A 26099-nucleotide genomic window follows, 5' to 3' on the forward strand; every position below is an offset into this window, starting at 1 on the left:
AGCGGGCCATGGTGGTATTCATCTGTGCCGGGGTGGTTGGGAGGGCAATGTGCTAGCCCACATGGCGTAGGAGGGCCTCCAGTACTCTGGAGAAGGCGGGCTGCAATATGCCATGCAGCTGGCTCATGGAGTGCTGGAACGTGCCTGTGGCTAGGACACCAGCTTCAACAGTGGTGGTATGGCTGTCTGGATGGCGATCCTGCTCCTTATGTCGCCCAGGATTAGGGTCACTAGTTCTTGGTTTCTCTCCCTGTTTAGCCGGTACAGGGTGTGCATCTGCCCATCGGTCAGGGACTAGGGTGTGGCTCTTGTGCAGGATATGACTGCTTGCCTCCTCCTCATCCACCTCCTCCTGCTGCCATTCGTGCTGTTCCAGCTCATTAATCTGCACTGCAGTGTGAAGCGCCTCCATTCCCATTGTTACCACAGAGAGGCAGCATGGTTGGGTAGTTGGAGTGTTCAGAGTGTGGGTATGGGCCTTTTCTAGTGTTCCTGGTTGTATTGGGGGTACAGGTGCACCTGCGGTCTATTTGGGCACACCTGGGGCCATTTACTGCCTGATCCAAAATGCCAGTGTTTCCGGCATGGTTTTTCTAGAGCTAGCAGGTTTTTGGTGTCAGTAGTACTAGTGATACAATGTTCATAATTGGCCCAAGCTCTGTGGTGACAGTAATTCCGGCATGTGTCTGGGGGATTACTGGTACTTCCAATGTCTGTGTCTCCGGCACCGGTGGCACAGGGTTTGCTGCGAGCAATTGCAGTGTTACTGGCATTTCGGCTTTCAATTTTGCGATCCGGTAACAGTGCTGGTACACGTAATACCGGCACGTTATTATCGGACCACCATACTTGTAATGAGGGCCAATGTGTTTTTATTTGGCAAAAAGGTTTTCCCATCTGACTAAAGTGTTTTCCACATTCTTTACATGTTTGCGGTTTCTCACCTGTATGTTGTCTCTAGTGACGTGTAAACTGCTCTTCACACTGAAGCATTTTGTCGCAGAGTGCATAGATGTAGTTTCTTCCCATTATGTGTCCTCTTGTGGCGAATAAGAGTGGACATCATACTAAAGCATTTGCCACATTCAGTGCACTGATGAGGTTTCTCACCAGTATGTGTCGTCTGGTGGCGAATAAGACTTGACTTTGCACTGAAGCATTGCCCACATTTAGTGCACGGATAAGGTTTCTCCCCAGTATGTGTTCTCTGGTGATGAATAAGAATTTCCTTGTGTGCAAATCGTTTTCCACATTCATTGCACTGATGAGGTTTCTCCCCTGTATGTGTTCTCTGGTGGAGCCTAAGATTACCCTTCACACTGAAGCTTTTCCCACATTCACTGCACTTATGAGGTCTCTCCCCTGTATGGGTTCTCAGGTGGCTAGTAAGATGTCCTTTAACAATGAATCTTTTACCACATTCAATGCACTGATGTGGTTTTACCCCTGTGTGTATTCTCTGGTGCAGAATAAAACTGCTCTTCAAACTGAAGCATTTCCCACATTCAGCGCACCGATGTGGTTTCTCCCCAGTATGCGTTCTTTGGTGACGAATAAGACTACTCCTTACAGGAAAGCTTTTTTCGCATTCAGTGCACTGATGAGGTTTCTCCCCTGTATGCGTTCTCTGATGGGCAATAAGATTGCCCTTCTCACTGAAGCATTTGCTACATTCAGTGCACTGATGAGGTTTCTCCCCTGTATGCGTTCTTTGATGGGCAACAAGATTTCCCTTTACACTAAAGCTTTTTCCACATTCACTGCACTGATAAGGTTTCTCTCCCATATGTGTTCTCTGGTGGCAAATAAGATGTATTTCGAACCTGAAGCCTTTTCCACATTCACTACACTGATGACGTGCCTGCCCCATATGTGTTTTGAAGTGACGAAAAAGATTTCCTTGATTACTGAATCTTTTTCCACATTGTGTGCACAGATGTGGTTTCTCCCCTGTATGTGTTCTCTGGTGAAGAGTAAACTCACTCCTCAGAATGAAGCACTTCCCACATTCAGGGCATTGATGAGGTTTCTCTCCAGTATGTGTTCTGTGATGGCGATTAAGACTTGCCCTATAACTAAAGCGTTTTCCACATGTATTGCACTGATGAGGTTTCTCCCCTGTATGTGTTATTTGGTGGAGAATAAGATTTGCCTTCAGAGTGAAGCTCTTCCCGCATTCAGTGCATTGATGAGGTTTCTCCCCGGTATGTGTTCTCTGATGGTAAATAAGAAGTTCCTTTACAATAAAGCGTTTTCCACACTCACTACACTGATGTGGTTTCTCCCCTGTATGTGTTCTCATGTGTCGGATAAGTTTTGCCTTCACAGAAAAGCATTTGCCACATTGCATGCAAAGATGAGGCTTCACCCCTGTATGTATTCTCTGGTGGATAGTAAGATTTTGCCTTATATTGAAACCTTTTCCACATTCACTACACTGATGAGGTTTCTCACCCGTATGTGTCTTCTGGTGGCGAAAAAGATTTCCATGGCCACTGAAACATTTCCCACATTCAGTGCACTGATGTGGTTTCTCCCCTGTATGTGTTCTCCTGTGGAGTTTTAAACTGTTTTTCATACTGAAGCTTTTCCCACATTCTGTGCACTGATGTAGTTTCTCACCAGTATGTGTTCTCTGGTGTCGAATAAGACTTTCCTTAAGACCAAAGCTTTTTCTACATTCAGGGCACTTATGAGGTTTCTCCCCAGTATGTGTTTTGAGGTGGCGAATAAGATTTGCCTTTGCACTAAAGCATTTGACACATTCAGTGCACTGATAAGGTTTCTCTCCTGTATGTGATCTCTGGTGGACAGTAAGACTTACTTTTTCCCCAAAGCTTTTTCCACATTCACTACACTGATGAGGTTTCACCCCCTTATGTGTTTTCATGTGGCGAGAAAGAGTTCCCTTTTCACTGAAGCTTTTCCCACATTCACTGCACTGATGTAGTTTCTCACCAGTATGTGTTCTTTGGTGTCGAATAAGACTTTCCTTAAGACCAAAGCTTTTTCTACATTCAGGGCACTTATAAGGTTTCTCCTTTGTATGTGTTTTCAGGTGGCAAATAAGATTTGACTTTGAACTAAAGCATTTTCTGCATTCTGTGCACTGATAAGGTTTCTCTCCTGTATGTGATCTCTGGTGGACAGTAAGATATGCCTTTTGCACAAAGCTTTTTCCACATTCAGTACACTGATGAGGTTTATCCCCCTTATGTGTTTTCACGTGGCGAGAAAGAGTTCCCTTTTCACTGAAGCTTTTCCCACATTCACTGCACTGATGTGGTTTCTCCCCCGAATGTGTTCTCTGGTGGCGAGTAAGACTTACCCTATGAATGAAGCATTTGCCACATTCAGTGCACTGATGAGGCTTCTCCCCTGTTTGTGTTATCTGATGAATAGGATTTTCCATCAGACTAAAGTTGTTCCTAGATTCATGGCCCAGAGATTGCCTATTGTCCATTTCTTTTCAAGGTAATTTTTAAAAATATTGAATTATACATACAATGCAGTTAATACTTCCAAAGAATCTTTGTGAGAGTAGTTATTGCAGATTTTCTCATGTTTACCTTTCTATAATTCCCACCTCACCTTTTAATACTTGCACAATCTACTTATTGTGTTTCCCTACACTGGTGCTGGGGGAGTTCCTGCCCATACTTCATGCATGGAATGTCTCCTATTCAGCAGGTTTTACCATTCAATGCTCAGGCTTACGTTGCAATATTCTGTGATCTTTAGGGATGGATCCTGCTAAGATCTAGAAATGCAGGTTTTGCATTATACTTTTTCATTTAGAAGAATCTTGTTGTTTTTCTTGCTCGTGCTGACTTGACCTGTTGAATAAAAGGAGAGTCATTTCATTAGCTTCTGTGTGCAAACTATCAGACATGACACATAAGAGATGACTTGCATTTAAGCAGAGGTTCTGTGTTGCATTGTGCTGCTTTCACCTTTACAGTTACCAGCCAATGAAGAACCATTATTTATTTTTTATTTAAATGCATTTGGTTTTTATTATAAAACCTTTGCACTATGTACAAAGTAAGCCATACAAGAATAGAAAACTATAACAAAACAACATATCAAATTAGAATCCACTAACATCATACATCAATTAACACTACTTATTAAACGGTAATATGACACAGAAAACACAAAGGTAAGCTTACAACCGAAAACAGATTTAAAATTCTACCAGCACTCGGCCTCCTATTACACCTTAACATTTTATAGCAATACTCTAGGCAATATTCATTTCATTAATGGCCATTTTCCATACATAGTTTGTGTCAGCAGGTCTGCTAAACATTCTGATTCCAAAAGGTCGCCTCGCTGTGTCAAGGCTATGCAACCATGGGTCCGGGAGTTATCAGACAAAGGGCTGGTTATTCACACATGTCGTTCCTCTCACACTGGTGGCGGCCCTGGAGACGCTTTTCCCCATTTATGAAGCATTACCAGGGCAACAAAAGAAAACCAGCAGCCCGGTCACGTGATTCCCGGTCACTTGGTTTTGCGTAGTTAAGCACTGCCTCGGCTGCGGCTTGGCGCTTCTGATTGAGGTTTTCCTTCTTCTGTGATCCTTCATGTCAGTTTCTGGATTTCCTTGGTTTTCGATCTCGGTTACTGTGCTATGGACTTTCATTGCCTTGCCCCATTACGTCTTCATACCCGCTTGTTACCAGGATCTTGGCATGTTACACAGACTTCTTCTACCTGCCTTCCTTGCCTCGATTTGCCCGCTTGTTACCAGGACCGTGGCCCATCCCACGGATTGCTTCTGACTATGCTCTTTGCTTCACTTGCCCGTTTGTTGCCAGGACCACGGGTGACCCTCGGCTTGTCCCACAGGCTCCCCATTCTTGCTTCCACGTTCAGATTTCATCACAACACTTGTTCCTTTTGAAGCCTTTGCCCACCATGGCCACCATCATATTCCACACTGCTCCTGCTGCTACCACATCCTATACTTGTTAAGGACTACGTTCATCCTCCACTTACATCTATATTAGGATTGCTCTTCGACCAGCACTTGGACTAGAGATGCTGCTCAGCATAGAGTGCGGTAGGCAAATGCGTGACGTCAGGAATAGGTCCCTGATGTGTTAAGACTTGGTTTTTCTGGACTCCCATTGTGGACACAGTGCTGCAGGCGTACGCGTGCCGTCGGGAATAGGCATCCTCTTCAGGGAACCTGGACTTCTGTGACTCTCCTCTGCTAATACTAGGGTAAGGTGCTTTCACTTCTGGATTGTTTTGTTTGGATTCACTTGTTTCTGGCCCTTTTCTTATATACAGGGTTTTCTTATCTTTCCAGGGCATTATTCCCCACTGTACCATCAGGGCATTGTCTAACCTACCCACGTTCTCCAGTTGTTTCTTCAGAAGGCCACACTTCTACTGTTCCAGAGCTACAGAGTGGCTATATCGGCAATAAGGTGTTCCAGAGCTATACAATGACTGTATGGGCAATGGGGTGTTCCAGGGCTACACAGTGGCTGGATGGGCAATAAAGTGTTCCAGTGCTATACAGGGGCTGTATGGGAAATGCAGTGTTCCGGTGCTATACAGGGGCTGAATGGGAAATGCAATGTTCCAGTGCTATACAGAGGCTGTATGGGCAATGAGGTGTTCCAGAGCTATACAGGGGCTGTATGGGCAATGAGGTGCTCCAGAGCTATGCAGGGGCTGTATGGGCAATAAGGTGCTCCAGAGCTATAAATAGATGCTGCCAACCCTGCCCTGTGCCCGTGAAACCAGCAGGAATTCACCTTCAGGAATCTCCCAGTGAGGAGGTACCAGGACTGTGCAAGCAGAGGAATAGATGCTGCCCAGCCAGCCCTGTTCCCATGAAACCAGCATGAATTCACTGTCAGGAATCTACCAGCAAGGGAGCACCATGACTGTGTAAGCAGAGGACTAGATGATGCCAAGCCAGCCCTGTGCCCATGCAACCAGCATGAATTCACTGTCAGGAAGCTACCAGCCAGGAGGTACCATGACTGTGTAAGCACAGGAATAGATGCTGCCAACCAAGCCCTGTGCCCATGCAACCAGCATGAATTCACCGTCAGGAATCTACCAGCAAGGGAGCACCATGACTGTGTAAGCAGAGGACTAGATGATGCCAAGCCAGCCCTGTGCCCATGCAACCAGCATGAATTCACTGTCAGGAAGCTACCAGCCAGGAGGTACCATGACTGTGTAAGCACAGGAATAGATGCTGCCAACCAAGCCCTGTACCCATGAAACCAGCATGAATTCACTGTCAGGAAGCTACCAGCCAGGAAGTACCATGACTGTGTAAGCACAGGTATAGATGCTGCTAACCAAGCCTTGTACCCATGAAACCAGCATGAATTCACCTTCAGGAATCTACCAGCCAGGAAGTACAATGACTGTGTAAGCAGAGGAAAAGATGCTGCCAAGCCAGCCCTGTACCCATGAGACCAGCGTGAATTCACCTTCAGGAATCTGCCAGCCCAGAAGTACCATGACTGTGTAAGCAGAGGAAAAGATGCTGCCAAGTCAGCCCTGTACCCATGAGACCAGCGTGAATTCACCTTCAGGAATCTGCCAGCCCAGAAGTACCATGACTGTGTAAGCAGAGGAAAAGATGCTGCCAAGCCAGCCCTGTACCCATGAGACCAGCATGAATTCACCTTCAGGAATCTGCCAGCAAGGGAGCACCATGACTGTGTAAGCAGAGGACTAGATGATGCCAATCCAGCCCTGTGCCCATGAAACCAGAATGAATTCACCTTCAGGAATCTACCCGCAAGGGAGCACCATGATTGAGTAAGCAGGGGAATATGTGATGCCAAGCCAGCCCAGTGCCCATGCAACCAGCATGAATTCACCTTCTGGAAACTTAGGGCTGCTTCACCCACACATACAACCAGGGGACACACACAACCAGGGCACACACAAACACAGTTGACCACCTGGGCAATGTTAATGAGGCCTGAGGAAAAGGAGGGTCAGAGACCACAACTCCCAACACTCCTTCGGGAGGCCATGGCACCCACAAGGCTATTTAAGCCAAATCTTCCCCTACGCCCATGCTTGGAATTGTATTCATCTCACGAGCCTTACATGTTCTGCAGTACGTCCCGCCGATCCTTCTTCTGATCCCTGAAGAGAACCTGCAATCAAGAGAAAAGCAAGCATCACTTTTTTCTTCCACTCTGCTAACATGTAAGTGGCATCTCGCGCTCTGTCGCACTGCTGCTCTTGACAGTTTGTAACACTGCAACCCTAGAGGACTACACCAGACTATAGAACCCCCGCTTACCATAATGAGGAGACCGCAACTCACCTTTGCCGTATCCAAGGAGGCACTGCATGGTCTTTTGCACTTTCCAGGAAAACTAAAGAAAACAAAAGAGAGCACTGTTATTTGCAATGGGACGTAAAACCAGTGCCTCAACTGGCGCACACGCGTTATAAATCAACAACAACATAAAACCATTGAGGCAAAAGATGCACACGCGTTATAGAGCAACAAGAACATTGGTGACATAGCAGTCAAGCCAACCCGATGTAGCCGGACTAGAGGCGGTCCTGCCAGTGCCTCACTAACTGGTTGGAGGAGTTGGCAGATGTCCCTCCCAATGCCACAGTTCCCATCCTTCAGGTAAACACTGTAGTGGAGTCTATAAGGGAATAGAGAAAGATAAGGGGGGTTTCTCTGGAGACGTGGAGTATATAAACTGGGTCCTCATGTTCACAGCATCATACGAGAGGCACACTACAACCTCAGGAGTGATGGACCCTCAAAAAAAGGATAGTCCCACACCAATACCCCATTCCCTTGACTGGACCTCTCAGGACTGTATATTAACCCGATTCTGGGAGACTTGGTGGAGGAGGTGGTGGGTTCACAGTGCTTGAGCTAGGTATGCATGACAACTCCTGGCCCATGTACTTAGTCCAGCCTGAGCGCCATGTACTCCGCCATCTTGCTAACAGATCTAGCCACACTCAGACAGGACATTATCGCTGAACTACATGCAGGAGGAGCTGAATCAGCAGCACTCACTCAGCGCACGTGAACGCACTGCAAGCACAAACCGCATCCCTGCCACGACTGTACGGTGCAGGGGTGGGCGGATCCCCGATACAAGTGCATGCTGCACCTCCGGTTCCGTTAGCATCACCGGAGTGGTTGACAGGGGACCTGCATACGTTCCCAGTGTTTAAGAACCAATGTCGGTTACATTTTACCTGCCCCTAGCAGCTTTTCCCAATGACAGCACTAAGGTGGTGTTTGTCCTCTCACACCTGGGTGCACATGTGTGGACTGGTCAATCCCATTGGTGGAGGCAGAACACTGCATGTTACAAGATTTTAGGGCATTTCGATCCGAACAGAAACAATTGTTTTCCTGTAGGACACACGCCTATGCCCTTGATAACCAGCTCTTATCGTTGAGACAGGGATCACAAAACCGACTAGCGTATATCTCTACCTTCAACCGCTTGGCAGCAGAAACACACTGGCCTGATGAAAAAAGGACCTCCCTTTTCTATCAGGAATTGAGGGCAGAGCTCAAGGATATCTTAGTGTAAGTGGTAAACACATCCAACACAGAGTACATAGATCTAGGGCCCAGCTAGAGCATCGGCTGGCAGGGAGGAGAGTTGATAAGATGAGGGAAGGGCCTCGGAATCTGTATGTTAGATCAAAAGAAGAAGCAAGCAAGACAACCAGAACAGAAGTCCCTGAACACATGCAGATTATGAGGCTCAGGGAACCCCTCACTAATGGAGAAAGGTTCAGCTGCTGCCTACAACAGCAAACTTTATACTGTGCGAAGCCCAGTTGTAAAGACTGGAGGGGGGTCTCCTTGAGTCCTCCCACTATATGGTTGGAGAAGGGGCACTGAGCACCCCAGCCAAGGCTCTCAGGTGGTAGCAATGGATGAGCAACCAAGGCTCAGACTCAAGAGAGGTGATGCAGGCTTGTTCTTATGATAGGCAAGGTAATTGCCTCTCCATAAACGGAAAAACAACCATTAATATAGTAGTCACGTACAGAGCCACCAATTCCAGCAGTCAGCCTGTGACAGACATCTTGCTACTATTAGCACCCATTATCAAGCCCAACACTAAATGTATCCTACTGGGAGACTTGAATTTAGGATTCAACGATAGCCTTGATCACAAAGCAGAAGCTCTACACTCCTCCATGAAGGACATGAGCTTTACGCAGCTAGTGAACTCTCCCACCCATATCAAGGGTAGAACCCTTGATTGGATTCTATCGCTCAACAAAGATATCTCTATTTACTCCACAACACCCGTTGACTGGTCTGACCATCACAATATCACAATATCATGTTCACCATCAACACTCTTGAACCCCCTGCAACCACCTCTAAAATCCCCAACTCTTATGAAACCAGAAACCTTCGCAAACTCACTACGGAAACCTTAGAACCACTCCTTTCCAAAGCCTTTGACACGTTGTCCATCCCTGATGACAATCCTAACATACTAGCAGATGCCTACCACAACTGCCTCATGACAACCATTAATGCAGTAGCCCCACTCACCACAACAACCAAGCGATCATAAAAACGATAATGTTTCTGGTACAATGAGGATATTGTTGCACTCAGGAGAACCAAACGTGCCCACGAACACACCCATAGAAAACATCCCACACCAGAATCTGAAATAGCCTACCAGGAAGCTAACAGAACCTAAAAAAAAGCCATCATTACCCATAAAGCTAATGCCTTTAATGCTTGGATCAGTAATGCTGCATCCGACTCAAAAGAACTATTCTCAATACTAAAAGAATAGGAAATCCCAACACCAATCGCCAATTGCACAAACTCCAGTAAAGAGTGGTGCACCACTATCCAAGACGTGCTTGCTGCCAAGATTAACCTCCTTCAAAACAAAATCCAAACCAAAAAACAACACCTAGGACATAAACTTGCCACCAATATTCACCTACCCACGGTCAATGATAACACCAAACCAACATTTCAGTTCACTCCAGTCTCACAAGAATGACTGCTCAATACCATATCCAAGCTCAAAGCATCCAATTATAAGGAAGACTCTGTCCCTGGGAAAGTAGTCAAATCTTGCACCCATGCACTGACACGCATCATAACTAAATTCATAAATGCATCCTTCGACAAAAACTTGGTGCCAGCTAGCATTAAGGAAGCTTGGGTTACCCCACTGCTAAAAAAAGCCCACCCTTGAGCCCATTGTGCCCACAAACTATAGACCAATAACAACAGTCCCGTTCTTACTAAAGATCCTGGATAAAATAGCCTATTTTATGGAGATTTCTCACACAAGTGCTAAATTCCCTCTACCTTAGAGCCCTCCAGCTCTTTTGCTATATTTTGCTCTTTGAACTTTTCATTTTCAGTGTGTTTTACTTTTAGCTTCTTTGGTAATGGAGTTTTAAAACAACTCCATAGGTATCATCTTTTTCTGTGTGTCACACAGCACCGATGTCTTTCAGACTTCCCAAGGTTTAAATACCTTCTCTGGGACTGACTACTGTCTCCCAGAACATGTAAAGTTAAATTGACTTTACTAGTCTCTTTAAATTTACAGACCCAGCACACACTATCTTCCTATAGAGTGCTGGGAGGGTAACAGTCAAATGTTACCCTTTCTTACTTCAAATGGCTGGTGGAAGTGGAAGTGGTTTAGATCAAACTACTATGATTTTTCCTGACCGCGAACAACGGTAGCTAAAAATTGGGTCAGCCATGTTTTTCAATATGGCGCCTAGGACCTATCTGTGAAAACAGACTCTGGTCAACTTTTTTCGCCATTTCTTTTTGGAAAGGTCCTTCTTGCATTTGTCTCTGCTCGCCAAACCAGGTTTGGTCCCTTTGTTCGTTGGCCTTTGGCGGGCTTCAGTGCTGAAGCCCTCATCTGGTACCTGAGTGTCTGGGGTGGACAGGATGTGAGGGAGGTGCCCGAAACTCCCTGTGCTTAGTCTCCTAGGAGACCTGAATGCACTCACCTCCCCAACTCTACCGTTTACCCAGGAGGGTCACTGGCGTCCTTGAAACAGAATGCAGCCTTCTGATATGGGATCTGGCCTTTCTCACTCTGCTCTCTTGCACCTTCATTTGCACTTTAACGCGCCTCTTGCACTCTCTGTATTTCTTTCGGGTCACTTGCACCCTCTTTCTCACTTGTGGTTTTCTTGCATGTTCTCTTGACTGTTCGTCTTTCTTCTGACTGTCTCTGTGCTGTCTCTCTGAGTTCCAGGTCACTTGCACCCCTTTCCTTACTTTCGGGTCTCTCTCGCATGCACTCTTGACTGTTTGAGTTGTCAGTGCACTTTGCTGTCTTTCATTACTTCTGTGCCTCTGGCACACATTTTCTGTCATTCTGCTTTGCTTTCTATCACCGCTTTCCAGCTTTTGCTGCTTTCTTTCCGCTTTCGCTCACCTGGCTCTTCTTTCAACAATGCTCCTTCTCCAGCTCAAGTGACCCGCACGCTACTGAGTTTCTCTCTGTCTCATGAAACTCACCAACAGTAGCACAGTGCCGGCGAGCAGGTCAAATGGGATTGGGTCGAGGTCAGGGTCTCACCACCTGCCCCTCAGACATCCTTGTGACCGGCAGACAACCAAAGGAATGAGCATTTCCCTGAACACCACTGCAAGGATACAGGCTGCCTCACTCTGACACCCTGGAGACACGGCTCCTTAGCCCGATTGCAGCCCCTCACAAACACCAGGCCAGTGTCTCGACACGCCATTCTCCTCCGGATGCTGAGAGTGGAAATACCCCATAAAGGCTGAGGGAGAGTGGGCTGGTGTACAATTAGGAATGGGGGAATACCATGTCTCGCCCTTGGGTAGTCTCCTCCCAATCACCTGCGGTCCTCCACTCAGGTGATCCTCCTTCGCTTGTCCACCCCCAGGGTCGAGATCCAAAAGCGATGGCCCTTTCATGGCCCCTGAATTGAAGATCCTGGGGAGTAGGCGGGAGAATGGCATCAAGATTCTCACATACCCTTTCCCTATGTGGTCTGGACCGAAAGGATTCACACAGAGGTCGAAAGAAAGTCTTCTGTACTTTGCTTTTGTTCATTGTGAGGTAGTGTGAAGCCACAGGACTGACGGTCCAAGGATTCCCGTGCAACCCTTGGGATGGATTCGTTTCTCTGATGTACCGGGTCTGTTTCTGAGGAAATAGTGCTTTTATTCCCCTTTGTTTTCTGCTCAGATGTGGGAGATTTTGACTTAGTTGGGCGTGGAAACTCAGTTTTCAATTTGCTTTGGGCCATCTGTGCAATCCACTGATCGAATTGAGGTAAGTCACTTCCCAAAACTAACTGGGCTGGCAAGTTAGAAATCACAGCTACAGTAGGATGCATCTTTCTTCCCAGGATGGTAATAGAGATCTGGGTTCCTTTTTTGGTTAGGTTTTCCAGAATTCGTTCCCTCATCTGCTAACAACTTAGGGGTTTGGACAGAAGAACTATTCGTATGGGATGTTTAATCAAACAAGCCATTCTGTTTGTTATTTAAGGAGGGCATTGAGAAAATGTCGATCTGATTCCAGGTGAACCACCTTGTTTTATGGCCCTATCCCCTACATGAGAAGAAGAACTCCTGTTCTAATGGTAGAGATGTGGGCAGGGAAGTTGTAATTGCCATCTTATCTGTATCTTCATATCTTAAAGCCTCCACCTTCCTAGATGACAATAAGGAAGGGTTGAACTTCTCGGGGTAACCTTTAAGGGAAGTAGAAGATACCATGACAAGGAGGTCCTTATTCTGAATTTCTCCACGGTTGTTGTCTAAGGAAGTAACCGGATTAACTTGAGAGTGGTGTTCACAGTTATTCTGCAAGAGATCCAATTTGTGGTTTGTTAGAGAGGAAGTCCTACAGGATGAATTTTCTTGCATATCTTTACTAGGGATTAGGATGTTATCCTTAAGGGAGGGAAGGAGAACTGGGTCTTCTTCAGGCTCACTGCAAAAATAGCAAGAGATCCCCTCATTTAATGAAGTTAGAGATAAAGAAAGATTCTCATCCCCTTTTCTTAAAGTGGTTACATCAGACTCACTATCTTCACGGTTTTATTTTCCTTTAGAACCATTGGTGGGTGGTTTTGGGGTAGATGGTAATTGTTCTTTGTGCACAGAATGGTAGTATGTGGCAAAGACCTCAACCCCTTCCCATGAGGGACTTAGCCTAACCCCCGTGGAACTTGTTGGCAAGGGGGCTAGTAGGTCCTCACAAATGAAACCATCTCTCACAGGTGTAATAGTGATATTTTACAGAGTGGAAATGGAAACATTTTGGGTTTGAGTCATTTTACATTCCATTTTCCTCAAGGGAAAAGAAATCTGTGGTGTTGGAGGAACTGACTCCTGCTTACTTTCCCCCAGTGGACTGGACCTGCTCTGATCACAAAATATTTCCTTTGTCTCAACCCCTAAACCATGCAACAGAAATGTTTGGTCCTCACATCCCTCAGATGGCTTGTCAGGGTTCTCACCATCTTCACTGCTGAATATAGTGTGGCGGCAACTCTCTCTGGTCCCATATCTCTTACCCCAGATCTGATCTTCAGCAACCTTGCTCTTTGAGGGATAAATAAAATGTTCTGGGATCCTTCCTTCAAAAGGGATTTTACAGTCCTCTCCCTTGGTCTCCTCATGGATTTCACAGTGAGAACAGTCTCCTTTCACTCATAGTACTCCACTTCGTTTAGGCTACTGAAAGGTTGCATCTACTGACAACCAGATATAGCACCACAGCTTCAGTACTTTGGACTACTACCACAGCTTCAGTAATTTGTGATTCCAGACATGTTTTGACAAGATGCACTTTTAAGTACACCAACACCTTTAAGTAGGGAAGGCACTCTTCCTCTGAATGTCTCTTTTCAAAAGGTGCAGCCTCTTTGCCTTTCTTGTCTGTCTGCCACAATAACCTAGGTTTGCCTTATTACCCACTTCTCTCTTTATTTCACAGTCTTTGGCAATATAGGTTGTTTCAACTTCAAATAATCTTTACAAGATGCAAGTTCCCCTTTCCCAACTTTGCCTTCACCTCTCTGCCAACTGTTAGCCCAAGTAATAACCCAGACGCCTTGGTGCCACTCTCTGGCTTCAAGTAATCCCTGCACACTTGTATTTTAGGCAAGGTGGAACTGTTAGCCCCAGTAATTACCCAGAATCCTTGGTAATACCTGCACACTTGTATCCTAGGCAAAGTTGAACTGTTATTGGGTTCACAGTAATAGATTGCTTTTTGGCTCAGAGAAAGGCTGCTTTCAATCTTAGTAAGGGGAGACTCTTGGCTTGGGCAATGCTTGCTCTACTCTTCAATTGTAGATACAATGATTAACTGCTTAACTTCTTTTATAATAATAATTAATAATTCTTTAATGTGATATAGTATGGAAAATAAATTCATACTTTACACATATATCAATAGGCATAAAAAATGAAAATTATACATATAAAATCATACATCTAGACTCGTCCTACTGATGTGTAACACCAAATGCACAGCAAGTCTATAGTCTAAAAACCAGACAAGAGGGGAGGGAATTGGGGTAAAGGGTCATAATAATCATAATTGCTGATATAGGCTTCATATTGTTCAAGGTTAGTATTTGGACAGCTATGTCAAGTATAAGTGCCTCTACGACTCGTTACCCAAAAGTCAATGCTGGAGTTTGCTCATTTTTCCATTACATATTCTATCTGTTGCCAGACGTTATACAGGGCTATGAAAAGATGCATGTTCGATGTATTAGTACAATAACGCCAGAACATAAGTTTGGGTATTGATAATGGATCATGCACAAATTCTCCCAGATAGCAGACAATAGTCTTCTTGATTGCTCTGCATTGCGTTAATACATGTCTTGTCGTCTCCAGACATACAGGAGATTTGCACACTCGGCAAGTTCGTTCTGCTGCAGGTATGTTTTCCCTTACACCTATTCTGGATAGGGTGGGCAGTTGTTCCAGTCTGAATAAGATGATGAAACGGCGGAGTCTTCTAGTAGGACATAGGAGAAGATAGTCCTGAGGTTTCATGAACTTGTATATTCTGTAGGGCACAAAGTGGTAGGATTTGAGGGATTCCAAGTGGGCAAAGTTCTCTAACCAATCCCATAGGTCTATCTTTTTCCTCAAGGCATTTAGCATATCTTTGGTGACAGTTGCCTCTCTGTATATCCAGCCAATTTCGTTGAGAAATTTACCCATATCTTTGTATAGAGATGCAGTGGTAGATTTTTTGTCTAATTCCTGATGGAGTGTCCCTAATAGGGCGTTAGGGGAACCACTTGTCATTTTGAGGTAGAAACCAGCTCTTTTTTTAAGTACCATAGCCCCGAGTGAGGGAAGACCCAGCTCCAGTCTTATCAAGGCCATAGGCACCCCCGGTGGTAGTCCCAGCATACGTCGCCAGAACTTTCCTTCCAGTACTTGTAACCATGCCAAATTCATCGTCAGCAGTGACTCAAGGCCATAAATGACCATTGGTGCGAATACTTGCATGTAGAGATGGCGAGTTCCCCACAGAGTGAAGCCCCCTTGCTTGTTGGTGAAGGATGCTATAAGCGAGATCACTTGGAGAGCCCTGCTGTTCCGATCCTGTTTGCAGAGTGTGTAATCACCTAGGGGCTCTATCTCCACTCCGAGGTAGCGATAAGAAGGGGCATACCCAATTATCTGTTCATGTACTATCAGATTCACACGCGTTGTTCTTTTCTTGGTGAATCTTAATACATTGGTCTTCTGCAAGTTAATGGTCAAGCCATTAAGCTTGGCATATTCCCAGAGGATATGTGCAGAACGTCTGAGACCGCCAATAGTGTTGTCTAGTACTACCAGATCGTCTGCATATGCCAAGACCACGCATTTTTCTCCACCAAGTTTAGGAGGACAATTATTTGCCTCCGCAAGTGTCGCAGGAATATCATGTACATACAGATTATATATGAGGGGGGCTGTTACGCAGCCTTGCTTCACCCCTCTATTTTGGGTAATCTTCTGGGTAGAGTGCCCCTCCGAATTAAGTCGTAGGCTCACCATGGTATCTCGATGAAGTAGTTTGAGATAGTATAACAGACCTATGGGGCAACCCAATGCTTCTAGTTTATTCCAAAGCCTGGCTCTAGGGATTGAATCAAAAGCTGCCTTGAAATCAATAAACAGAGCATATAATGGAGGCTGATCCTTGCTGAGTGCTCTCGTGCGTAGAATATCCATTACTAGAAGATTATGTGCAGTCGAGAACTCCTGTCTGAAGCCACATTGAAAAATCTGCAAGTATTTGCTTGTCTTCCACCCATTTATGCAGTTCGCTGAGTAGCAGGGAAGCAAAAAGTTTGCCCGACACATCCAGCATCGATAGTAGTCTATAGTTGTTAGGGTCAGTGCGGTTACCTTTTTTGTACACTGGGATCAGGATCGCCGTTTGCCAGGTTCGAGGGATTTCTCCCCCTGCAAAAACCTTGTTGAAGAGTACAGAGAATAGTTCTGCCCAGAAAGCCGGGTTGTTTTTTACCACCACGTTAGCTAGCCCATTAGGGCCGGGAGCTCTGGAGGACTTGAGAGTCACAATTTTGTTGCATATTGCCTCCAAAGAAACTTCTTTTATAAGAAATGAATGCTCATGTGAAATAAAGAATAGAGTGCCGTCTTTCTTTGGAAAGCACAATTAGGCACACACAATCACTTCTTCAGGTAGTTTTGAAAGGTTAAATGTTTTACAAGGGTCTTAGCAATGTTAAATGTTGAGCAATGGCCTTTGGAATATTTACTCTTCATAATGAGAGACATGTGACCACTTCCTCATAAAGTTTACAGTCTTTTAAGGGTATAACAGAAGTCTTTCGCAGCGTTTGCTCTTCACACGGATAAATGGGAATTACCTGATACACGTGAGTGCTACTTTTCCATTGTTCCCTTATTAAAGCTTCAATGAACAGCTTCAGCTCGCTTCTGACTATGCACGAGTGAATAGGAAACTGTATGCTGTTTCCAGCAGTGCTCACGCAAGGAATCAGAATGCCCGGTTTTACTCCCCAGCTTCTATGAGCCTTGTTCTGTGGCATGCACAACTTGCACGACTTCTGCCACACTTTCTACTGCTTCTGGCTTCACTGGCTTCACAAGGATCCACACTCTTCCTCGCTGAAGGAGTCTCCGGTCTGGCCAATTAAGGATCCCCTCTCGCTCCTGAGACCCACGGCTTGACAACGGTATCCAGTCATTGCATCGAATACCAAAAAATTGAATGCCAAAGCATCCAAAACAAATTTATTGATAGAAAAAGTATTGAATGCATTTTTTTCAAAGGTAAAGGTTTCATTTTAATTATAATGGGTTTTAACGGGTAAAAAAACAGGGGTTGGGGCGGACCCCTATTAAAAATAAAATGCATTTGATGCTTTTTTTTCATTGCTTTTTCTAGATGCTAAGGCATTCGATGCTTTGGCATTTGATGCAATCACTATAAACCTTGACAACAGCTTCTTGCCTCAGTCTCTGACACGTTCCCTGCACAGCAACCATGGCAAGCAGGCTGATAAGGTGAAGGCAGCCTTCCTGCATGTCTTCCGCTGGTCCGGGCTGCCAGAGCTTTCCGAATTAGGGATTTTGAGGATGATCTGGGTATCGTCTGAGTAGTGGTAGCAGGTGAGGTTGTATGAGCGGATGACTGCGGGAATGGGTTGCATGTAGTAGTTGAAAATTAAGGGTGATGTGGATGCTCCTTGGTGGATTTTTACATACTGGTTTTGATATGGATGTGAACTGGTCGAGGTGCATGATTTGCGACCGATTAGAGATAAAGGAGGAGATCCACGAAAGGGCTGAGCTTTTGATTCCTAGTGTTTGTAGTCTGACGAATAGAATCAAGTGATCGATGGCATCGAAGGCTTTGGAAAGATCTAGCAGGATGAGAACCGTGCAGCACTCTGCGCCGGCTGTTCTTTTAAGGTCATCCCAGATAGAGACTAGAGAAGATACTGTTCTCCTGAGTGTCTGAAAGCTGATTGCACTGGATCTAGGATATTGTAGGCTTTGGCAAATTGGCCGAACTATTTGTAATGTGTATTGGAGATAGGGGTGTAATTTTGGGGGAGGAGTGGGTCGAGAGACGGTTTTTTGAGAATGGGTTTGATGTAAGATGTTTTTAGGGCTTTCGGGAAAGATCCTGATGTGAGTGAGTGATTAAGGATTGCGCATGCGATGTTACCTGGACAGGTGGCGGTTAGTGTTTTATTTTGGATTGAGGTTGGGTAAGGGTCTTCTGGGAAGGCTGACGGGTGGCTGACTGCTACAAACAAGAGAAAATCTTGGTGTGTGATGGGAGAGAACGAGTCAAAATAATGTGTCTGTGGAGAGTTTTGGGCACAGGTCTGTCGGCAAGCGGGAGTTGGCGGTAATAGTTTTAGGTTAGCAATGATGGCGGAGTGTCTTTTTCGTTGGCGGCATTGTGGAAGTGGAGCAAGAGGGTGTTGCATAAGGCTTGGGAGCTTGGAGTGGGCGAGCATAAGCATGCGGGGATTTGAATTCTGCTATGATTCTATGTAGTTCCTTACTCGGGTTGCGAGCATTTTGGATTTGGTGCACATAGAATGATTTCTTGCTATTTTTGATTTCCGATCTATAAATTCTGGTTGTCCTTGCTAGGGCTTTAGTGGGTTCCGATTGGGGGTGAACCACCTAGGTGTTTGTCCAGATCTGTAAGCCAGAGGTCAAAGGATTCTATTGCTGGGGTCCTTCTTGGAGAAAAAAGGGTTGGAGGGGAAAAGAGCTATGACTGGGTTAGGTGTGGGCGGTGAGGTTTTACTCCTATATGATATGATATGATAAGATAGGTTATTTATAACACGCTTAATACACAAAGGTTTCTAAGCACGGACCCGGGGTTCGAACCTGTGTTGCTCTGTGTGGTCTTGCTTCCAAGGTGAGCACGTTGCCCCTGAGCTATCCTCCTGAGACTGGAGTGGAAGTGGTTGTGAACTGTGTCAGAGGATGAGTGATGCTAGGGGAGGTATTAGGTGCCCATGGTCTTGCCCTTTCCTTGCATTGTGAGTGGTAGTGGGTGTGTGGGTAAGAGTGGGCAGTTCTCTGGTGATTGGAATATTGGCTAGAGCTTCTCTTGCTGCGCAAAGGCTGGGGAAGTAGGAGTTGGGGGTGTTTTGAAGTTGATTGGCGACAGTGTGAGTGGGAGGAGTCAGAGGGTGGATGCTGGCGTGGTTGGAGTGTGATGGGCATATTAGGTGTCTTGCCGCATCCTTTGGTGTTTTCCGGGGGATGAGGTTCACTAATCCCTCTCTCCATCTTGCTGCTCTTAGTTGTGCAGAGCGGGTTCTACGTGTCAGGGAGAGTGGGACAGGTTGAGGGGGGTAGGTGTGGTGGGGCAGGGGAAAGGAGGAGGGTGAGGGAACAGCTTGATGGTGCGCAGTGGAAGGAATGAGGCCTGTGTTTTGGTCGGGGTAGGGAATGTCTCCGGTGGGTCTTATTGGGGCTAAAGGTGCGCCAGCGTGCTGCTCTGTTTTTGCCAGTGAGTGGCATGGCCCTTAACTGATTAAGTTGCATGGTTGAGGGCTGAGTTTTGCAATGCAGGTTGAATACAAGATAGAACACACCCAGATTTGAGAATCCCGTACATTGAGAGAGAGGCTCAAGAAACACAATGCAATTTGAATACAAGATAGAACACACCTAGATTCGAGACTCCTGTATAGTGGGAGAGAGGCCTAAGGTTCACAATGCAGTTTGAATACAAGGTAGCGCTCACCTAGATTTGAGAATAATGTATAGTGGGAGAGAGGCCCAAGGTTCACAATGCAGTTTGAATACAAGGTAGCGCTCACCTAGATTTGAGAATAATGTATAGTGGGAGAGAGGCCCAAGGTTCACAATGCAGTTTGAATACAAGGTAGCGCTCATCTAGATTTGAGAATAATGTATAGTGGGAGAGAGGCCCAAGGTTCACAATGCAGTTTGAATACAAGGTAGCGCTCATCTAGATTTGAGACTCCTGTATAGTGGGAGAGAGGCCTAAGGTTCACAATGCAGTTTGAATACAAGGTAGCGCTCACCTAGATTTGAGAATAATGTATAGTGGGAGAGAGGCCCAAGGTTCACAATGCAGTTTGAATACAAGGTAGCGCTCACCTAGATTTGAGAATAATGTATAGTGGGAGAGAGGCCCAAGGTTCACAATGCAGTTTGAATACAAGGTAGCGCTCATCTAGATTTGAGAATCTTGTACAGTGGGAGAGAGGCCCAAGGTTCACAATGCAGTTTGAATACAAGGTAGCGCTCATCTAGATTTGAGAATCTTGTACAGTGGGAGAGAGGCCCAAGGTTCACAATGCAGTTTGAATACAAGGTAGCGCTCACCTAGATTTGAGAATAATGTATAGTGGGAGAGAGGCCCAAGGTTCACAATGCAGTTTGAATACAAGGTAGCGCTCATCTAGATTTGAGAATAATGTATAGTGGGAGAGAGGCCCAAGGTTCACAATGCAGTTTGAATACAAGGTAGCGCTCACCTAGATTCGAGACTCCTGTATAGTGGGAGAGAGGCCTAAGGTTCACAATGCAGTTTGAATACAAGGTAGCGCTCACCTAGATTCGAGACTCCTGTATAGTGGGAGAGAGGCCTAAGGTTCACAATGCAGTTTGAATACAAGGTAGCGCTCACCTAGATTTGAGAATAATGTATAGTGGGAGAGAGGCCCAAGGTTCACAATGCAGTTTGAATACAAGGTAGCGCTCACCTAGATTTGAGAATAATGTATAGTGGGAGAGAGGCCCAAGGTTCACAATGCAGTTTGAATACAAGGTAGCGCTCACCTAGATTCGAGACTCCTGTATAGTGGGAGAGAGGCCTAAGGTTCACAATGCAGTTTGAATACAAGGTAGCGCTCACCTAGATTTGAGAATAATGTATAGTGGGAGAGAGGCCCAAGGTTCACAATGCAGTTTGAATACAAGGTAGCGCTCACCTAGATTTGAGAATAATGTATAGTGGGAGAGAGGCCCAAGGTTCACAATGCAGTTTGAATACAAGGTAGCGCTCATCTAGATTTGAGAATCTTGTACAGTGGGAGAGAGGCCCAAGGTTCACAATGCAGTTTGAATACAAGGTAGCGCTCATCTAGATTTGAGAATCTTGTACAGTGGGAGAGAGGCCCAAGGTTCACAATGCAGTTTGAATACAAGGTAGCGCTCATCTAGATTTGAGAATAATGTATAGTGGGAGAGAGGCCCAAGGTTCACAATGCAGTTTGAATACAAGGTAGCGCTCACCTAGATTTGAGAATAATGTATAGTGGGAGAGAGGCCCAAGGTTCACAATGCAGTTTGAATACAAGGTAGCGCTCACCTAGATTTGAGAATAATGTATAGTGGGAGAGAGGCCCAAGGTTCACAATGCAGTTTGAATACAAGGTAGCGCTCACCTAGATTTGAGAATAATGTATAGTGGGAGAGAGGCCCAAGGTTCACAATGCAGTTTGAATACAAGGTAGCGCTCACCTAGATTTGAGAATCTTGTACAGTGGGAGAGAGGCCCAAGGTTCACAATGCAGTTTGAATACAAGGTAGCGCTCACCTAGATTTGAGAATAATGTATAGTGGGAGAGAGGCCCAAGGTTCACAATGCAGTTTGAATACAAGGTAGTGCTCATCTAGATTTGAGAATAATGTATAGTGGGAGAGAGGCCCAAGGTTCACAATGCAGTTTGAATACAAGGTAGCGCTCATCTAGATTTGAGAATAATGTATAGTGGGAGAGAGGCCCAAGGTTCACAATGCAGTTTGAATACAAGGTAGCGCTCATCTAGATTTGAGAATAATGTATAGTGGGAGAGAGGCCCAAGGTTCACAATGCAGTTTGAATACAAGGTAGCGCTCATCTAGATTTGAGACTCCTGTATAGTGGGAGAGAGGCCCAAGGTTCACAATGCAGTTTGAATACAAGGTAGCGCTCATCTAGATTTGAGAATAATGTATAGTGGGAGAGAGGCCCAAGGTTCACAATGCAGTTTGAATACAAGGTAGCGCTCATCTAGATTTGAGAATAATGTATAGTGGGAGAGAGGGAGGCGGAGGACTTACTAGTATCTGATGGTTGACGGCTGGCCACTGGCTTGCCCTGCTGACACCTACAGACACAACCTGGAGTCGCCTCTATTGGAGTCGCCCTTTGCCCAAGGGGATCGAGACGGGTCTGGGGAGGATGGTGGGAGCAGGGCTGCAGGTGGGCTGGGGAAACTTTCCTAAGTAATTCAAATGGACCCAAAATGATCCAGGGGCTTACCACTCACCTGTGGGTGTTAGGAGACAAAAAAGAAGACTGGCGAAGTGGCGAGGAGGCCGGGGACAAGGCCAACACCATGCCTGGAGGCAGTAGCCAATCAGGGGAAGGGGGCGGGCTGGGAGGCCGGAGGTGGGTTGCAAGGGGATCGAGACGGTTCCGGGGAGGGTTTTGGGAGTGGGGCTGCAGTCAGACTCAGGAAACTTTCCTAAGTAATTTAAACAGGCCCAAAATGGTCAGAGGACTTAGCACTAACCTGTGGGAGTTTGGAGACAAAATGGAAGAGTGGCATTGCAGCGAGGAGGCCAGGGACAAGGCCAACACCAAGCCTCGAGGCGGTTGCCAATTGCCTCTGTGATAACCTGGGTATCACTGATCAGGCCTTGGCCTGGCTGATCTCCTTTCTCACTGATCGATCGTCTCAGGTCAAACTGTGGTGTTTCCTCGCTTCGATCTCTCGATCTGTGGTGTTCCCCGGTGGTTTAGCCTTTCTCTCTGGCTGTTCAACCAATACCTGGCACCTCTTTCCCACCACATCACTGCTCTCTGCTCCAACTTTCAGTGTTATGCGGATGACAGCCAGCTCTCTTTCAGGCTCCCCTCGGCCACCTCTTCTCCTTCTCTCATTCGAGACTGTCTGACCACAATTCATATATGGTGTGACGCCAATGATCACTGCCTAAATACCCGTAAGACTGAGATCCTCCTCATTGGAACACCAGCTCCATCATGTCCTCTTTCTCTTTCTGGGTGCCCACTCTGGGCCCTCTTCCTGCTCCCACCTGTGAGGCTAAGAACTTTGGGGTCATCTTCGACTCCACCCTCTCCTTCTCTCCTCACATCTCTGACGTCTCTAAGAAGTCAAACTATCAGCTGCACCTCCTCAGGGGTGTACTTCCTTTCCTCACTTTCCCCCAGAAGCTCAATGGCTCCAAAGCTCTGGTCCTCTCTAGGCTGGACTACTTCAACACCCTCTTTCTAAATGTTCCTGAATCTACTCTCGGTCCTCTGCAACTTATCCAGAACAGGACTGCAAGACTTGTCCTTTGCCTCAAGCTAAGGGATCATATGTCTCCAGCTCTGAAATCTCTTCATTGGCTCCCAGTGGTGACAAGGATCAAGTTCAAGACCCTCTGCATCGTCCACTCGGCTTTCTGGAGCCTGCAACCACACTACCTTTAACTCTCTCTTCCTAAACATCTCCCTTTTGAAGCTCTCTGCTCATCCACCTCCAACTCTCTAAGGGTCAGCCACTTCTCCAAACACAGGGTTGGGGGCAGATCTTTGTCTTCGGCTGGGGCCTCCATCTGGAACAGCCTCACCGCCTCTCTCAAACTTGAGCAGAACCACCTCCGCTTCCGGAAGGAACTCAAGACCTTCCTCTTCGCTTCTGCTTTCTCTCTTTCTCTGCCCTGCTGATGTCCTGACTCATCCATGCACTGGTCACCTGGCCACCCTCTGAACTTGGACCCAGGTCCCTGCATGTCCAGTTGCACCTCGCACTGCCTCTCGGCTTCCCCAGCACGTGTGATCTGTATCTGCAACCCCACAGTCCCTTCTCTCTGCACTTATGAGCCACCCGTTGGCTGCACCTTCTGATTTACCTGCCCTTCTCCCTCCCCCACCCCCCGGCACTTCTCCTTGTAGAAGCAGATATTATGCTGGCCTGTTATGCTATCATTAGTAATTTTTTATTTTTTTATTTATTTAATATGCTTATAACAAAAAAATGTTTTGCATATAGCCATATAAAATCATCACATCGTAAATAAATACATCTCATACTAAAACACATAAATTCCATTTGATAGTTCAGTTAAAATATCTAAAATCATCACATAAAATGTCATCAAATAAAATATTAAATTCATATCATGCCCACTGAGTAGTCTTTGTCACATGTCTAAACCATTACCTTTATACTTATTGTTACATTTCAAAAGATGGAGATTGCGCAACCAGGTCAGACTTTCACACTCACATACTATATGGTAGGGGGTTTCTAATATATTTATCCCGCATAATCTACAGTCTCTAAGATCTTTCGGGATGTCAATTTTAGCTCCAAGTATAGTCATAACGTTGCATACGTTGAACTTAAACTTCAGGTACCATCTGATCGTATTACTTTCTGGATATGCATTCTGATAAGAAGGTTTACTGTCTCTTGTCATCAAATGCCCAAGAAAGTACCCACTATTTGCTTTAGTTGCCAAATTGACTACCCTTTGATCATAATCTGATTCATATATCTTTTTTTTCAATTTATTTTTTATCTGTGCAATACTCAATAATAACCAACTAAAAGTAGCAGTCTCAGTCCATTTCTCATGTATCTCTCTCCATTTGTATAATGTAAAAACGTTAATATTATTCTCTCCATCTCTGAATTGCTCCATTAACTTCACAACAAAAGTATCATGATTAAGTCTTGTCAATTTGGTATATAACATGGCAGTCATTACTTGAATACGACTGTAGACACTGTTTACTTCACATTCTAGAAGTATATATTCATATGACACATGTTTGGGCATCCTAAATAAAATATTTAAAACCTTTGCTTCAAATTTTTCTAACTCATTTTTAAAATAGCATCTCCATATTTCTGCACCATACACCATACAAGAAACAATTTTTGCAGAGTAGAGTTTCAGCACAGTACTTATGGATACATTTCCTTGGCAACCAATACATTTGCTTAAAGCCATAGTAGCAATCATACACTTTCTTTTAGTTTCAATCCAATGTTTTTTTCCATTTAAGTTTGTTATCAATGATAATACCCAGGTATTTATATTCACTTACAACTTCAATCCTTCTCTTATCTAGCTGCCAAATTGGATTTTTGTTAGTCTTCTCACTGTTGCATGTGAACTTCATAATTTTAGTTTTGTCAATATTAATAACTAAATCTTTCACTTTGTCGAATCTTTCAAGTTCGTTGAGTTTTGCTTGGAGTCCTTTAGGGGTATAAGCTAACAACAGGAGATCATCGGCATAGCCCAGCCATCCAAGCTTGGCTAATCCCAATTTAATATTGTTCATTTGGCATTGTGTTACTTGATATGATATGATATGGCATTTGTAACGCGCCTATACACAAGTGTTTCAAGGCGCGACGAGGCAGTGGGGGGGGAACAAGGGGAGACAGACAACGATCCTACTAGGCCAGGTGTCATTCAGATCGCGCAAGTGCGAGGGTAGAGGGGACTGGGGAAAAGTGCAAGGGGAAGGGAGAGGGGGAAAGTGCTGTACATGGTTAGTAGAATACAAGATAAATAATAGGGCCAGCTGGTGGCAAGTGCAAGGTTAGTGCTGGGAGAAGGGGCTGTAGGATACAGAGACAGTCCCGTAGTGCAGGGAGGCAGTGCAGGGCAGAGTGGCCGGGCCAAGGACCGAGATCGGTGAGTGGCCCAGTTGCAGATTCAGTGCAGTTTCAGTGATTTTAGCAGGGGGGAGGGGGAGAGAAAGCGGAGGCAAAGAGGACGGTTTTGAGGTGCTTCCTGAACCGGAGATGGTTCTCCTCAAGTTTCAGGGAGGCAGGAAGGCTGTTCCAGAGGGAGGCTCCTGCTGCGGAGAGAGATCTACCCCCAGCTCGTTGGGAAATCTGCCCGATATAAATTGAAAAGCGTTGCTGCTAAGGTGCAACCTTGCTTAACACCGCGTGTTGTGGGTATATCATCTGACAGCTTCCCTTCAAGATCTAGACACACTCTTACGGAGGTATCCTGATATAGTAATTGTATCATATAGAGCAAGGCATTCGGAATTCCCCATTTTTCC

At 45.5% G+C, this 26099-nt stretch overlaps 1 protein-coding gene across 1 annotated transcript in view; it reads right to left on the bottom strand.

The window, feature by feature from the left end:
* Positions 1 to 363: 363 nt before the first annotated feature.
* The window catches only part of LOC138554043 (zinc finger protein 585A-like), a 78738-nt gene continuing 53002 nt past the window's right edge, over positions 364 to 26099 (bottom strand). Inside the window, exon 2 of the mRNA XM_069642575.1 lies at positions 364 to 3378. Within this exon, the coding sequence (XP_069498676.1) occupies positions 980 to 3378 (2399 nt within the window). The 3' untranslated portion in view covers positions 364 to 979. The remainder of the gene's footprint in view (positions 3379 to 26099) is intronic.

Source organism: Ambystoma mexicanum, unplaced genomic scaffold (genome assembly GCF_040938575.1).
Source record: "Ambystoma mexicanum isolate Mex_15411 unplaced genomic scaffold, UKY_AmexF1_1 Mex_scaf149, whole genome shotgun sequence".
NCBI classification, from domain to species: Eukaryota; Metazoa; Chordata; class Amphibia; order Caudata; family Ambystomatidae; genus Ambystoma; species Ambystoma mexicanum.